The sequence below is a fragment of the Rhinoderma darwinii genome, chromosome 2 (assembly GCF_050947455.1).
Source record: "Rhinoderma darwinii isolate aRhiDar2 chromosome 2, aRhiDar2.hap1, whole genome shotgun sequence".
Taxonomy (NCBI): Eukaryota; Metazoa; Chordata; class Amphibia; order Anura; family Rhinodermatidae; genus Rhinoderma; species Rhinoderma darwinii.
The window spans coordinates 480883888-480900739 of record NC_134688.1 but is presented as its reverse complement, the minus strand read 5'-3'; the positions used below and the strand labels follow the sequence as shown (position 1 = coordinate 480900739).

General features: G+C 43.9%; 1 protein-coding gene across 1 annotated transcript; it reads right to left on the bottom strand.

Moving 5' to 3' along the window:
* Positions 1–4588: 4588 nt before the first annotated feature.
* On the bottom strand, positions 4589–15837 carry LOC142741681 (V-set domain-containing T-cell activation inhibitor 1-like). Its single transcript, XM_075851026.1, has 5 exons — positions 15774–15837; positions 14966–15313; positions 13620–13886; positions 6578–6716; positions 4589–5648 (listed from the first exon to the last, which is right to left on the bottom strand). The coding sequence occupies exons 1-4, from the start codon at positions 15835–15837 to the stop codon at positions 6595–6597; spliced, it is 801 nt and encodes a 266-aa protein (XP_075707141.1). The 3' UTR covers positions 4589–5648; positions 6578–6594.
* Positions 15838–16852: the final 1015 nt, after the last annotated feature.

The window sequence follows — 16852 nt, the reverse complement described above, 5'->3', positions numbered from 1 at the left end:
GTGACCGGGGCAGATCTAGCAGATAATAATAACACAGGAGACCGGGGCAGATCTAGCAGATAATAATAACACAGGAGACCGGGGCAGATCTAGCAGATAATAATAACACAGGAGACCGGGGCAGATCTAGCAGAAAATAATAACACTTGCAGGTGACCGGGGCAGATCTAGCAGATAATAATAACACAGGAGACCGGGTAGATCTAGCAGATAATGAAATATCACCAACTGGCTTGTGGCATCCCATGAAGGTGCCACGTGTAAAGTCACTGAGTTCATCAGTACGACCCATAGTACTAGCAATGTTTTTCTATGGATATTGATGGCTATGTGCTTGTTCTAATGCACCTGTATACAATGCTCTCACTGAGGGCAGCATATTGTAGTGATGTACACACTGATTTCAGCGGTCAGTCACTTATTTTCTTGGGTGAAGCTATTTCTAAGAACTTACACGCAGAACTCCGCCCGCTCTCCGCTGATTGATAGAGATCTCCCTATTGACATCTGACAATCAGTGAAGAGTGTGCGGAGCTAGCCTGACTCATCTCTGGCAACACTGCCTGGACTCTGCGTGTGAGTTCTCAGAAATGGCTTTACTTAAAATTGACCTGTCATTTTAGGTGGCTTTTCAGAGTAAGCTGCCATATGTGTGTACATGAGGAATAACACTATTTATGGCCATTATATAACTTGTGCACTGCATTTTTTAGCAGTTTTCCCCTCTGCAGGCGCTATCTCAAATTCTCCTTTTTTCTGCGCTAGGTGTGGAGCCTAATGGCTATCATATTTACTATACACTACACCAGGGGTCAGCAACCTTCGGCACTCCGGCTGTTGTGAAGCAACAACTCCCAACAAATCCTGACATGACATATATGGATATATCTACCTCTACGACTCGCAGTAGCTCACTTGAATCAGCCATGAATAAGAGCATAGATCCTGCTCGAAACGCGTAGGCTTCTCTTCATTTGCCATCCCAACCACCTTGCATTTCTTCCTGTGTTTGCTATTTATTGTTTACGTTCAATAAAGTGGAAACCGAGTTTCCCCACATTTACTATACATCGCTGGATCCTACCTTCCTTTCTCTTGCGTTAGATAGAACACTTGCTAGAAGCAGCAGCAGAATAAAAGACATTATATAGCAGTAATGAGCCGTGCACATTTCAATCGAGCACTGGGATGGGACATATTACTTACTAGAAGCTGTAGCAGCATGCAGGACATTATACAGCAGTAATGAGCAGTGCACATTTCAATCGAGCACTGGGATGGGACATATTACTTACTAGAAGCTGTAGCAGCATGCAGGACATTATACAGCAGTAATGAGCAGTGTAGCAGAGATTTCAGCAATGGGGTGAGATACAACACTTACTAGAAGGTGCAGCAGCATGTAGGGCATAATACTGCAATAATAAGCAGTGCAGCTGTAAATCCAGCACTGGGTTGAGATTGAACACTTACTGGTTTCAGCAGCAGCATAAAGAACATTATACAGCAGCACTCAGCAGTGTAGCTGAGAATCCAGAACTAAGGGGAGACAGTAAAACACTTACTGGAAGCAACAGATGCATTGAGGACATTTTACAGCAGTAATGAGCACTGTAGCTGTGAATCCTGCACTGTGTTGAAATAAAACATTTACTAAAAGCAGCTGCAATGGCAGGAAGGAGGTGAAGGGAACAAGTGAGCCCTAATCTACCCACCGCCCTGTCCCTGCCTACTTGCAACGACCCGCCCTAGGCGACGGGGTACAACTTGGCGGCGGTCCCTACGCTGTCTAAGTGCAAGGGAGTACAAACAGGGAACACACAAGGGAAGGGGCAGTAGCCCACGGAACGCCGCGAGGAAACGGAGCGGTGAATGAGTCAGTCAGGATCAGGATGAAGTGGAGTATAGACAAAACAGATAAAAACAAGGACATTTATTCAAAAACACCGAAAAAGGCCATACTTACAAATGGACACAGCCAGGTCTGAAACGCTGATGAAGGCGAGTGAGCAGGTGCTTTAAATAATAATAGCCACTCCCACTAGTCTTGAGGGGAGTGGTATGTGGTGCATGGGATGTGTAGTAAGAAATAATAAATGAATAGTGTATGTGCAAGTGTAATAATGTGAGTGAAATATAGGGAGCAGTAATGAGTGAAGTGCCTAAAAAATAAATGAATAATGGGATGCAAGTGTGTGAAACATGGAGGAATAGTGTGTAAGTCATGAGGCGCAACGTGTCTAGCCAGGTAGAAGCCTATTTGTGACGCCTTGATAATTCATAGAGCGGGCTACCCTGCTTGCTAGGCCAAACAACAACACACCATGCTCTCCCAGCATCAAAGACCTGGCTGTGTCCAAAAGAAGCGAATATAAGTAATAATGAAAAATACCTGGGGTATTAGTGATCATTTTGGCCAAAAGGACGCAAGCTCGCAATCCACGACAAGGATCCCCAGACTTGCGAGTCCCTAACTGGAGCGAAAAGCTCCTGATGTACAGACAAAACAGATAAAAACAAGGACATTTATTCAAAAACACCGAAAAAGGCCATACTTACAAATGGACACAGCCAGGTCTGAAACGCTGATGAAGGCGAGTGAGCAGGTGCTTTAAATAATAATAGCCACTCCCACTAGTCTTGAGGGGAGTGGTATGTGGTGCATGGGACACAGCCAGGTCTTTGATGCTGGGAGAGCATGGTGTGTTGTTGTTTGGCCTAGCAAGCAGGGTAGCCCGCTCTATGAATTATCAAGGCGTCACAAATAGGCTTCTACCTGGCTAGTTACGTTGCGCCTCATGACTTACACACTATTCCTCCATGTTTCACACACTTGCATCCCATTATTCATTTATTTTTTAGGCACTTCACTCATTACTGCTCCCTATATTTCACTCACATTATTACACTTGCACATACACTATTCATTTATTATTTCTTACTACACATCCCATGCACCACATACCACTCCCCTCAAGACTAGTGGGAGTGGCTATTATTATTTAAAGCACCTGCTCACTCGCCTTCATCAGCGTTTCAGACCTGGCTGTGTCCATTTGTAAGTATGGCCTTTTTCGGTGTTTTTGAAGTGGAGTATACCAACGAGAGCACGGAGCAGGAAGCAAGCCAGGGGCAAAGCGAAGCAGGATAAACGGAACTGAAGCAAGGCAGAAGCACGGCAGAAGCAGGCTGGAGCAAGGCAGCAGTGGGGCCAGGAATCCAAGAAGAATAACAAGCACTGAGGAGGAGAACAAGGCAGGTATAAATGGACAGGGGGCGGAGCTAACTCCGACTGACCAGGCCGCGATAGGCTCTCCCACTCCTGAGCCTACCACCCTGGTTGGTGGGAGCCGGTGTCAGTCTAAGAGGTCTGGCCTCAGGTGTCGACTGATTAATCCCGGGAGTATACCTAGACGTAGTACCTGGCAGATCCTTTACAGCAGCAGCATGTAAAACGTTATACAGCAGTAATGAGCAGTGTAGCTGTGGATCCTGCAAAGGGGTAGGATATAAGACTTACCAGATGCATGATAAAGGACATCTTTCTAGAATAATGCGCACTGCAGCTTTGCTCCAGCACTGGCTGAGGTTTAACTCTTACTCGAAGCAGCAGCAACATGAAAGACATCATACAGCAGCAATAAGCAGTTTAACCTTGAATCCAGCACTGAGGTGATATGGATTACTTACTATAAGTTGCAGCAACATGGAGAAGAAAATGCAGCAGTATTGAGCAATATACATTTGAATCCATCACTAGGGTGAGCTATAACACTTACTAAAAGCTGCAGCAGCATGGAGGACATTATACAGCAGTAATGAGCAATCTAGCTGTGAATTCAGCATTAGGGAGAGATATAACACTTACTAGAAACTGCAGCAACATGCAGCACATTATACAGCAGTAATGAGCAGTGTAGCTGTGAATCTAGCACTGGGGTGAGATAAAACACTTACTAGAAGCTGCAGAAGCATGGAGGACATCATACAGCAGTAATCAGCAATGTAGATGTGAATTCAGCACTTGGGGGAGATATAACACTTACTACAACAGCTTGAAGGATATTATACAGCATTAATGGGCAGTATAGTTAAGAACTCAGCACTGGGTGAGATATTACACTTACAAACTGCAGAAGCATGGAGGACCACAGAATTCATGCCACATAGATTAGCAGTGTACCTGTGAATCCAGACTTGGGTTGAGACATAACACTTACTAGGAGCTGCAGCAGCATGAAGGACATTATATTGAAGTAATGACAGTGTAGCTGCGAATCCAACACTGGGGCGATATAACTCTTACTAGAAGCTGCAGCAGCATGAATGCATTATATAGAAGTAATGACCATGTAGCTGTGAATCCAACACTGGAGTGCGATATAACTCTTACTAGAAGCTGCATCAGAGTCTCTGTGTATCTCTATTTCACGCTGTTCCTGATTTCTCCCCCCCCCTCCACAGACTTCTATAGGCAGCTCTTACCTGATTAGGAATTTTTCTCTAATAAAATATTCTACAAAGCTTCTTGTATTTGCTTGTACTATTGACTTATGCAAAGTTTATTGAAAAGTCAGTGACCAGTGAGGGCAGTATAACAGTATCATTTCAATGACAGGTTCTCTTTAAACACCCGAACTTTATCATTAGGGGTGTCCACATAGTTTTGGTCATTTAGTGTTGAATACCATGGTTAATAAATAAAAACAATTCCCCCCATAGAGAGAGAAAACTTTCCTGCACATACCTGGGGACAGCCAATAACGTGGATAGACCGGGGCCTGTGAGAGAGGGGGAAGGGAATAACATTCATTCTGTTTGTTGGTGAAAATATTGGGGATACATTTCCACAAATGGAGAGGTCATGGCCTCCCACAAGATCAGGACACTCCTCTCCTGAAATATTCTGTGCTGCTGGAGGACATTGCTTCTTCCACTATGTAACTACTATCCCACAAAATCAGGACACTCCTCTCCTTAAATACTCGGTGCTGCTAGGGGACCCTAATCTTTCCAGTATGTTAATCTCAGTCTGCAACGTCCCACAAGATCAGCACACGTCTCTCCTTAAATACTCTGTGCTGCTAGGACCCTGCTCCTTACACTATGTAACTCTGGACCATGTCTCTCCTCAATTAATGATCCTGGGGCTGTTATATCCTCATGGTCACCTGCATAACAACACATTGAGATAAGGAATCCATGATCATGACCCATACGATGTCCCTGAGCTGTAATGAGGTCTATACTGGATGGCTGCTGTCCATGTACAATCGTCCTGTGTCTTCTGGGGTCCAACCTGCAGTGAGAACATGTCCCCCACCACTCTGAGGACACAGATATCTCCCGGAGACGTGGTTCGGAGTATTCAGATGTTTCCAGAAAACCTCAGAGGGTCTCCTTAAAAGTGACACCAGCAGGAGAAGAAGTTCTGAAGATGAAGTCCTGCAGCCGATATACCCAGGAGGACTCCCAGCACAAGGTACCTGACCTGCAGAGCTTACAGTCTATGGATTATCTATGGTCAGGAGGAAGGTGGACGCTGGTGACAATACAAGTCAATGAAATATCTCTGGAGGGGAGAGGGTGGAGATCAATGTTCATCCAGTCAGTGGGACAATCATCCAAAATGATGAGTTATACGGGACCTGGAGGAGAAATGACCATTAGTTGCGTTATAATACACGATCGCAGGGACTGTCTGGTATCTACGGCGGTGACTGACACTCTGATAGACTCGCACGTATATGGGCAGCATGGATTCCATTCACAGAAGCACCTAAAGACTTTGTCAGCTGTAGACAACCCCTATTAATCTGAACTATGCTCTTTGCTTACAGAAGTAGGTCCCTCAATGAAGACCCTCTGCCAGGGACACCATCAGGGCGGTACAGGTTGCACTGCTCTCAGGGGCCCCAGAAAATAAGTCACCCAAAAGTCACCTGAGGCCACCACCCACCCGCTACCCACCAGTTGCTGCATGGGAGCTATGAAGGGGCAAACTTGGTTCCCAACATTGTGCCCTTCAGTTTATATAAATGTAGAGGCACGGGCTCCAATAAGTATTATCTCCAGATTCCCACATGGGCCTGAGTGGCTGAGGAAACATTGTTATTCCGCTTCATTTAAATCGTTGGGTCACTGCATGAGAAGAAGTTTAAGAGCGTTCCCCCTGCCAAATGTACCCCATAGGATAAAAAATGGAGGTTGATGGACATAAAAGGATTTTCAGGGGCCCTGACCATATCTGCCTGCAGGGGCCCAGTTTTTTTGTTGGCGGCCCTGCCCTTTCTATCAGCCACAGTCGTGAACCACATCAAGTGCCACTTTCTGCTCTGGAGGACGTCCAGCGGCCATTGTTGATAGGATCGGTGGAAGCTTTTGTGTTGGGGTAACGCCGGCTCCTGCAGAAGACGAGCGCTATTAGTGGGGGCCTCCTCAGCATTGTCCTGGGTGGCCGGGACATCGGAGAACATTAAATGTGAAATATCCAAAGACTCTGCAGCTCCCTACATTATAATAGACGGTCAGAGAACTCAAGCAGAGCAGCGTACAGTATATATATATATACACACACCTGGTAGTGAACGGTGTCTACAAAGTCACAAGACCAAGATGGAAGATCAGGGTGAGGAGGCACAAGAGAAGACGGGAAGGCGACATCATCTGGGCTGAACTCAACACTTCCAGCCGAAATTGTGTTTTCAGGCCTGTAGCTGTAGAAAAGAAATCCGTAAGAGACAAATAATTATTTATTATAAAAAATTAGTTTTTTTCTATATTTTTTTCTAATAATTTTTTATTTCTTATACAATACGTAACAATATCCTCCCCGCAGACCGAAGCCTCCCCCCCCCCCGCCGCCACCATAGCGTAGGAGAAAAAACCCCTCATGCTGTAAAAGTGTTTTTCTTGTTAATAGGCAGAGAGTCACCCCGAGGTTCCCACTTTTCAAAAACCTAGAAAGAAAGCGAGAAAATACCACGGCGCCACATGGTGCAGATCACAAGCGGAAAAATGAGCAAACCAACAATGGTGAATCAAATGCTCATCTTTGGGGGCTGTGCAAGTAGTAGGCACAACTCTACTGTAGGCAGGTAATAAGTGAAGTAGCTGCAGCTAGATCCAAACCAGTGGTCAGCAGACAACCGCTCAGAGAGACATGGAGGGAGAAAAATCGCGGATCAAAGTACAGCGCGGCTAACATCAATTTCAAGTCCAGACAAAGAGGTGAGAAATCGGATTTATGCATTTGACCGAAACGGAAAGGATCACTTTATTGATGATGAGAGGGTACGGCGAAGAAAAAATAAGATCCTATCGAGAGTGATCCTTTCCGTTTCGGTCAAATGCATTTTGTGATATGACAATAGAAATGTACAAAAATGAAAATGACTCTCGGAATTAGCGCTCTCTGAAATTCACAAGCGACGACTGAGATGTGTCCACACGAAATCACGTTACAATCGTAGACAAGGCCCATTCTGTATCGCCGAGGCCGATTGTAATAATACGTCATTTAAAGTCACCTTGATGTGATATTCCCACAAGAACACGCACACGCACACGCACACGCACACGCACACGCGCCCACACACATTTAGGATTTTATCCGCGCGGTACATTTTGGGAAATGCTAACACCGGCGCAAGCCAATAATGTAGATGATAACTTTAAAGTTAAATATCTCAGCGAAAAATCCTATCTCATAATCGGTTGCGGCATTGTTTTCGTATTAAAAAGAGCTTTCAAATGAGCCTCCACTCAACCCCCACTGCCATTTAAGATTTTGCTGCCCCCAAGGGGGTGGGGGTGGGTTTTTTGGCGTTAACTGGTAGACTTTATGACCCCATTAAATCCCACCAAATTTCAACCCTCTACCTCGAGCCGTTCAAAAGTTATGAGGGTGTTCCGGAACTTTTGGTGGGCACTTTATAATGTACTCCCCGGAAATAGTTTACAGTTAAAGATTCGATTAATATCCTCGATAACGTCTACCCAAAAACCCATATCATTTCTGATGTCTCCGTGGAAGGTGGATCCAATCAGCTTCCTCCGTCCTACACTTAGGACACCTACTATCTGCTCCATGGTTCATTTTAACAAGAAGTTTAGGAGTCACGTAGAGTTGACGTACAATGAACCGCTGTGATGGCCGGCAGTCTAGACCGGGTGACAATCGAGGAAGGACCCTAAGGTTCATTTTACACCGGCCAATTTTGGCCGTAACAACGAGCGCCGATCAACAAGACAGCTCCATGATCGGCGCTCGTTGGCTTCTTTACCAAGGGGCCACATTCGGGGATAAGAACTCGTTACTCCGATCGCTCGTCCCCGTACATTTCCATCATGTCGGCAGCGCATCGTTGTTTACACGGGAGATGCACTGCCAGAAATGATACGATCAGTCGATGAATGAGCATTTGCCCAATAATTGACCGTCTAAGAGATCATTAAAGACGCACCCACGACTCGTTAGATTGACCGACCAGGTCCCTACTCCACTTCAGTGCAGATCTAGGAGGATCCTGCAGTAAAATCTCATCGATCAGCGATTTTAAAATTTTTGATCGTTTCCCCTTCTTACTATCAACAACAAATGAATGGTTTTTAGTTTCTCATTATTTTATTTGCTCCTCGGCATTTAGAAACATTTTTGGGAGAATAAACATTTTAACCACAGAGACTTTCACCATCAACGACAACAAGTTCCATTTTCTCGAGGATAGAACTTAAATTCAACAATAAGGGGCCCCAGATTAAGTTTAATAAATTCCCCTATGTCCCTCAGTAACTTGATCCCCAAATATTTAATTTGAGTACAGACTGGGACCTCGGTCTCTAAATCTTCAGCGTTGTCATCTTGGGGCAATAACAAAGATTATTCCCGATTCATTTGAAGACCTGAAAACTTTTCCAGTTTCTATTTAATAATGTGTATAGAGAGGTGGAGAGCGCAGATATAATAATATATCATCCGGGCGGAGCGATATAACATCCTCAACCTCCCCCTCCTGAATCCAGCAATGTCCCCAGCTCCACCAATATATCACCAAATGCCCTATAAGTAAACCTGCCCTCACAGCGCTCAATCCATGGAAAAATAAAAAAGTTACGACTCAGAATTTGGCAACACAAAATTATTTTTTATTTTAACAATTAGTTATTTCCTTGTAGAAGTAGTAAAATGAAAAAATAAAAACTCTATAAATTTGGTATCGCCGTAATCATATTCACCCGCAGAATACAGTTAACATGTCGTTTTAATTTCAAGGTGATCGCTGTAAAAACGAAGCCCAAAAAACAGGGGGAAATAGCTATTTTTTCCCATTTCACCCCGCAAAGAATCTTTTTCCCGTTTCCTAGTGTAACGTCCGTAGTCACAGACCGCAGACTCCTATCATCCTGCAGACGTCTTCCTCCCCTGAGATGCCAGCACACGCGGCCGTCCTGTCCTGCAGTGACCACTAGGGTGCGCGCCCTAGCTCATTCCTGGCCTTAAAGCCAGGAATGAGCACACACATGTTTTAGATTGACTGATTGCTCACAGATCATCCTGGACTACAAGAAGGGCTCTGCCCCTTCCCTCATTGCCTGAGCGTTGTTGTGTTTACCCATTGTAATGCCGGGGTAGGGAGACAGACAGGTGAGCCCTAATCTACCCGCCACTCAGTCCCTGCTTACTTGCAACGGCCCGTCCTAGGCGACGGCGTACACCTGGGCGACGGTCCCTACGCTCAATAAGTGCACGACAGACAAACAGACAAAGGTACACAGAAGTTAGGGAAATGGGGCAGTTGCCCACGGCAGCACCGTGAGCAACGAGAGTAGTGAACGAGTCGAGTCAAACCAGGAGTGTACGAGGTACCAAACGCAGAGCAGGAGAGTAGTGAACGAGCCGAGTCAAAGTGTACGAGGTACCAAACGCAGAGCAGGAGAATTGTCAGTAAAGCCAGGGTCAAAATGAAGCAGAGGACAAATAGTTCAAGCAGCAGCAGAGCCAGGAGACAGACAGAGTCACAGGCAAAGGAGGAGCAGGAAATGCAGGTATATATAGACAGAGGGCGGGAACTAGCTCCGTCTGGCCAGGCTGTGATAGGCTCTCCCACTCCTAAGCCTCCCAGCCTGACTGGTAGAAGATCGTGTCACTCTCTGAGACTTAGGAGCAGGTGCAGACTGAATACCCACGGGCGTCGACACAGAAGCTGTGTCTGGCAGATCCTTTACACCCATGTTAGTCTTTGAAAATGGTCCCTTAGTGTTTTCCAGTTCCCAGTGTTCCCGTTCCTGCTACCTGCATCCCGTGATATCTTGTTCCTGTGCTGTACAGAGTTGGAGTCATGTTGTGTCGTATGCTATGCCTGCTGTATTTCACCACGCCTGGTGTCTGCCTGCTGCCAAGGTCCCATCCGAGCCTAAACCATCGCTACTGCCTGTATTGCCACAGGTACCCTTATTCGAACTATTGACTTTGCCTTGGTATCCTGTTTGGCCAGCTGATATCCCACTAGGGTAGTACGGCCCAGTGGGTCCACACACCCATCGTGACACCTAGAACTTTATATGGTAAAATAAAAGATGCCATGAAAAACGACAACTTGTCCCGCAAAAATCAAAACCTCATCCGGCTGTATCAACGAAAAAATGTAAAAACTGTGGGGAAGAAAAAACGAAAATGAAGATCCGAAAATTGGCTGTGGAGAAAGGGGTTAATGGATCATGAGCAGATAAACCACGAGAGGTATAATGAATCTTATCCAGATATCGTGACGTTATATCGTTACAGTATAAAAGATCGATACGGGAGATTGCACCATAAGTTTTCGAATAACAAGAATACTGCCATTTATTTGGATTACGTTTTCGCCACATCTGGACCCATCCCATAGTGTCGCCAGGCCTAGCAAACGATCGCCCACCTTCATATCTATTTACAGCCATCTTTACTAAACTTCTATCCAACCTGGGATCCAAAATACAATTACAATCTCCAAATATTTACAAGGGACACATAGGACCGGCCAAGACGACGGACCAGCAAGTGCGGCCGGAGGTGGGATATAAAATCCGATAAGTAGACTCGTGAAACCGTTTACCTTACAGTATAAATAACAGATCTGCCTTCATCATCTATTTACTTAGTTATAATTACAGTGGGAACATGTTAGTGTGTATATATATACTGTATATAGCCGCACACCTCCAGAGGGTTATCAGTGGGGTGTGTAGTTACTCCTTCATGTGGTTGGTTCCTTTACGTGCTGACTCACTAGGAAGTCTTTCCCCAATGGACCATACAGTAGAATTTCCACTATCGGTCCTGAGACATGTGACTGCACCGCGCCGGGTAACCCCCCGAGCGTAATATACAAGGTTCTCCCTAAGGAGAGCGAAAAACCAAAAAACAAAGACAGAAGTTACTATTGTAACTCAAAGCAGAAGAAAAAAACCAAAAACTCCTCCGTGCCGCTGCTTCACCCGCCACGATGGCGCACCAATAGAATCCAGACATTTAGAGGCTTCACCAGCAGAGGAAAAATCTATATTTGCCGCTATGTAGCGTGTGGAGTTCAGCAGGGAATAAAATCGTACGCGGACGGCCTGTCTTAGTGTCAGCCGAGTGATCTGTGAACAGCATCATAAGCCGCACCTCTGATCGCTCTCATTTTTCGTATCGCGATCACGTGAGGTCAGGATTGGTCTCGGCTGCTCCCGGGAGTGACCCCTCTGTCAGGTCTCTATCAGAACATTCAATATGAAACGTAGTGGACAACGGATTTTTCTCAATTTGCGTTAGCGCCAGGATTGCAGCAATTCCGTCCATTTTCCCCTTCACTTTTTCTGGGAAACCAACTAAACGCAGGTTATTTCTCTTCGACCTCCCACCAGATCTCTTCATTTATCCGCTTGTTTCTTTATGCGCCTTTTAACACCTTCACTTCCTCCCGGAAGGAACAAACCACATCTTGATCCGTATTAATCTCCGTCTCAGCCGCCGCAGCCTCTCTTTATATTTTCGCCCCTCATCCCTCAATAAATGGATTTCCGCCATTACAATTTTTTTTTTGCCAACTCTGCATTAGCACCATTACATTTCTAGACTGCTACTAACACTCCAGCCATGGACGACGGTTCAGGTGGTGCCTCTACCATGTCACCTGACATTGCGCTCACATTAGATTGCCGTTCACACCTATTCCCACATATTTCACCTCTATTGAGGAGCTTGAGATATCCGGATTATTTTTCTTTTAATGGCCTTATTGTTAGTAGCGCTTTTATCAAGCCTAGGATGGGGCTAGATGACAGTCAGCGCTGCATGGTAAGAGGCGGCTGCTACAGTCATAGGACATTACATCCCACAGAAATGTATTCAGTCTCTCAGTGCAACTTCAGTCAAATCCACATATTGTACACTTGTGATGTCTTCAGCCACATTTTAATCACTTGTGATGTCTTCAGCCACATTTTAATCACTTGTGATGTCATCAGCCACATTTTAATCACTTGAAGTGTAATTATCATTTGTGATGTCATTATCCACAACTGACACACCTGTGATGTCATCATCAGCCACATACTACACAGCTGTGATGACAGTGATGTCATCAGTAAAATATTACACACGAGTGATGTCATCAGTTACATATTGTCAATCTTTGTTGTCATCAGTAAAATATTACACACAAGTGATGTTGTCATCCCTATATTATTTACCTGTGATGTCACCAGTCACATTTTATACACCTGTGATGTCAACACCCACATATTACACACCTTTGATGTCATCATCCCTAAATTATACACATGTGATATCATCGTCCAGATATTAACACTTTCGATATCATCATTCCTGTATTAGTGTATGTGCACACACACTAATTACGTCCGTAATTGACGGACGTATTTCGGCCGCAAGTCCCGGACCGAACACAGTGCAGGGAGCCGGGCTCCTAGCATCATAGTTATGTACGACGCTAAGAGTCCCTGCCTCGCTGCAGGACAACTGTCCCGTACTGAAAACATGATTACAGTACGGGACAGTTGTCCTGCAGCGAGGCAGGGACTCCTAGCGTCGTACATAAGTATGATGCTAGGAGCCCGGCTCCCTGCACTGTGTTCGGTCCGGGACTTGCGGCCGAAATACGTCCGTCAATTACGGACGTAATTAGTGTGTGTGCACATACCCTAATACTGCCCTAATACTGCCCCTGTGATGTCAACAGTCCCATAATAAATACCAATGATGTCATCAATAACATATTACAAATTATATAGTCAATTAATTTTTACACACCTGGGATGTCATCAGCCACATCCTTTCACATAGATTAGTGATGCCCTGAACTTAAATTACATATTTTTTAGGTCATTCAAATGTTAACCATCTGTGATGTCATCATCAGCCACATACTACACACCTGTGATGTCATCATCGGCCACATACTACACACCTGTGATGTCATCATCAGCCCCATACTACACACCTGTGATGTCATCATCATCCACATACTACACACCTGTGATGTCATCATCAGCCACATACTACACACCTGTGATGTCATCATCAGCCTCATACTACACACCTCTGATGTCATCATCAGCCACATACTACACACCTGTGAGTACAGCATCTCCTTCAGCACGAGCTAGGATATTCTTTATCACACATCTGTACTGCACATTTTGTTTTGCTTCCTTGAAATCAGAGATGACCTCCACCATGCTGCTGATTCCGGGCACGTATGTGGTGGTGGTGGTGGAATTGGTGAGTTCACTTCCAGAGACGACGTCCAGCCAGCTGACAGTGGGTTTGGGGTACCAGCTGGGGGAGCTACAACGCAGGGTGGTCTGTGAGATGTTTGTCACTGTCAAAGCAGTTAAAGCTAAAGACAAAATGGATATAAATATGAATTGTTTTTATATACCTGATATATTACATCATGCACTGATAATCAATAGGTATGGAAAGAAGATCAACATTCACATGATATACCTCATACCGAGCAGTGTGCGCGGAGCCTGTACAGCGACCCATCGGCTTTGTGCTACAGAACCAATACTTCCGTATATCTCCATAATATGGCAGCACATGGCACAACTTTCTATAGAATTCATATGGATCCTTGAGAAAAACCCTTTATGGGAAAACAGAGGCATACAAAGTACAGTATGGCCCCAGAGACTTCTATAGGTGCCGTATTACTACTCCATAACACTCAGAGCTTCTGCAGGTAAGGTCTTATATTGCTGAACTGACGGCTTGTGTGGCTTAGTATGGACATAAATGCTGTCAGAGAATTCAGTTGTTAGTTCACAACACAAAGTGTTAACATGTAACAAGTACAATCCAAAAAGTTCTATGGGGAAACATAACTGGCGCCGCATATCTCTGGTGGGATTCAATTAGAACTGAAGATCTCTGTTATGCCACATACACACTAGACTGTTGATGGATCCATACACACTAGATTGTTGATGGATCCATACACACTAGACTGTTGATGGATCCATACACACTAGACTGTTGATGGATCCAACCAAAAGGCATAGGAGCCGTGAACATCGTTCTTCTAGGAGGATCATAAGATTATCAAGACTAAAGGTCACGGGGTCCTGTAGCCTAAACCTGTCAATATTCTGTAGGACAGAACTTTACTCTTCACTTTGGGCAAATTCCATCTTCTGCTTTCGATACAGATCTACAGGACATCTTCTAAACTAGATCTGAAATGAAAATTTACTCAATCCTCAGCACCAGAACCTTTGTACTCTAAACTCGACTCAAGTTTCTTACTAAAAATTCAAGATCATCGACTCCAGAATCCCATCGATCAGATTCCTATGTCTTACTCCATATACAATGTCCATGAAACCTTCCTCTGCTCTTCAGACAGAGTCCTCACCCTCAGCAGACAAAGCCCTCTATAGTCAGCCCTCTACCCTTCGTCTCCATTGGACTCACCTCCTACATTGAGGCTCAGCTTATTTTCTCCCTTCCCCTTAGAATTGGTGACTGTACACTTGTAGGATCCGGCGTCCTTCATCTGCACATTATTCATGTACAAGGAGGCGTTTCCAGCAGACAGTTGGTTAAGGAAGAGCGAGGTCCGGCCTTTGAAGTTGGCGTTCTGGTCGGTCAACGACACCTTTCCATTCTCATATCTGTAAACAACTCCAGTGTCTCCCACCTTCTCCCATAGGACATTACTAGATAGTTTCACATCAGGGGTGAAGGTGCAACTTAGGATGACGTCCTCACCAATCCGTCCAACGGCGTTGACGGTCGTCACGTCATTAGTGGTGCTGTTACCTGGAGGGATGGATGAAAGAGGAGGTCTAAGGCTAAGTTCACACGAGTTATTTTCCCCGAAAAATGGCTAACAATATGGAGCCTGAACGCCTCCAAACATCTGCCCATTGATTTGAATGAAAAAAACTGAATTTCGTTCCCACGGATGTTTTTTTACGCGGCCGTTTGAAAAAAACGTCCCATAAGAAAAGTCTCGTAAAAGAAGTGCATATCACTGCTTGAGCCATTTATTACTGTGTCAATAGAAAAACAGCTCCAAAAACGGCCGTAAAAAGCGCATCTAAGAACGCTTGATGCTTTCAAAACGGCAGAAAATCAGAGGTTGTTTTCCCTTGAAAAGCTCCGTATTTTACAGCCATTTTTTTGTTTCGCATGTGAACAGAGCCTAAGAGTTACATCACTAATAAAAGTCTAAAACACTTGCAACAAATCTATCACATCTGTATATACTGAAACTTACCAGCCACGCTGAGGCCGATGATGAGCGCGAGGGCACCGACAAGGAGGATAATTATCACAATCATACTGTGTAGAAAGAGACCAGAGTTACTGCAAAATCCCACAAGACTCCAACACATATAATAGTAGAGCATTCACATGAAAGAAGTGGCATATATTCTTGTATATAGGGGGCAGTATTATAGTAGTTATATTCTTGTATATAGGGGGCAGTATTATAGTAGTTATATTCTTGTATATAGGGGCAGTATTATAGTAGTTATATTCTTGTATATAGGGGGCAGTATTATAGTAGTTATATTCTTGTATATAGGGGCAGTATTATAGTAGTTATATTCTTGTATATAGGGGGCAGTATTATAGTAGTTATATTCTTGTATATAGGAGGCAGTATTATAGTAGTTATATTCTTGTATATAGGGGCAGTATTATAGTAGTTATATTCTTGTATATAGGGGCAGTATTATAGTAGTTATATTCTTGTATATAGGGGCAGTATTATAGTAGTTATATTCTTGTATATAGGGGGCAGTATTATAGTAGTTATATTCTTGTATATAGGAGGCAGTATTATAGTAGTTATATTCTTGTATATAGGGGCAGTATTATAGTAGTTATATTCTTGTATATAGGGGGCAGTATTATAGTAGTTATATTCTTGTATATAGGAGCAGTATTATAGTAGGTATATTCTTGTATATAGGGGGCAGTATTATAGTAGTTATATTCTTGTATATAGGAGCAGTATTATAATAGTTATATTCTTGTATATAGGAGGCAGTATTATAGTAGTTATATTCTTGTATATAGGAGGCAGTATTATAGTAGTTATATTCTTGTGTATAGGATCAGTATTATAGTAGTTATATTCTTGTATATAGGAGCAGTATTATAGTAGGTATATTCTTGTATATAGGGGGCAGTATTATAGTAGTTATATTCTTGTATATAGGAGCAGTATTATAATAGTTATATTCTTGTATATAGGGGTAGTATTATAGTAGTTATATTCTTGTATATAGGAGGCAGTATTATAGTAGTTATATTCTTGTATATAGGAGCAGTATTATAGTAGATATA

What these genes read in the sequence shown, in the direction of transcription:
- LOC142741681 (XM_075851026.1), bottom strand. Translation starts at nt 15,837, where the DNA reads ATGATTGTGATAATTATCCTCCTTGTCGGTGCCCTCGCGCTCATCATC. An exon ending in CATCGGCCTCAGCGTGGCTG is followed by an intron (nt 15,314 to 15,773) that starts GTAAGTTTCAGT and finishes CCATCCCTCCAG; the next exon opens with GTAACAGCACCACTAATGAC. An exon ending in AGGAGATGCTGTACTCACAG is followed by an intron (nt 6,717 to 13,619) that starts GTGTGTAGTATG and finishes TCTTTTCTACAG; the next exon opens with CTACAGGCCTGAAAACACAA.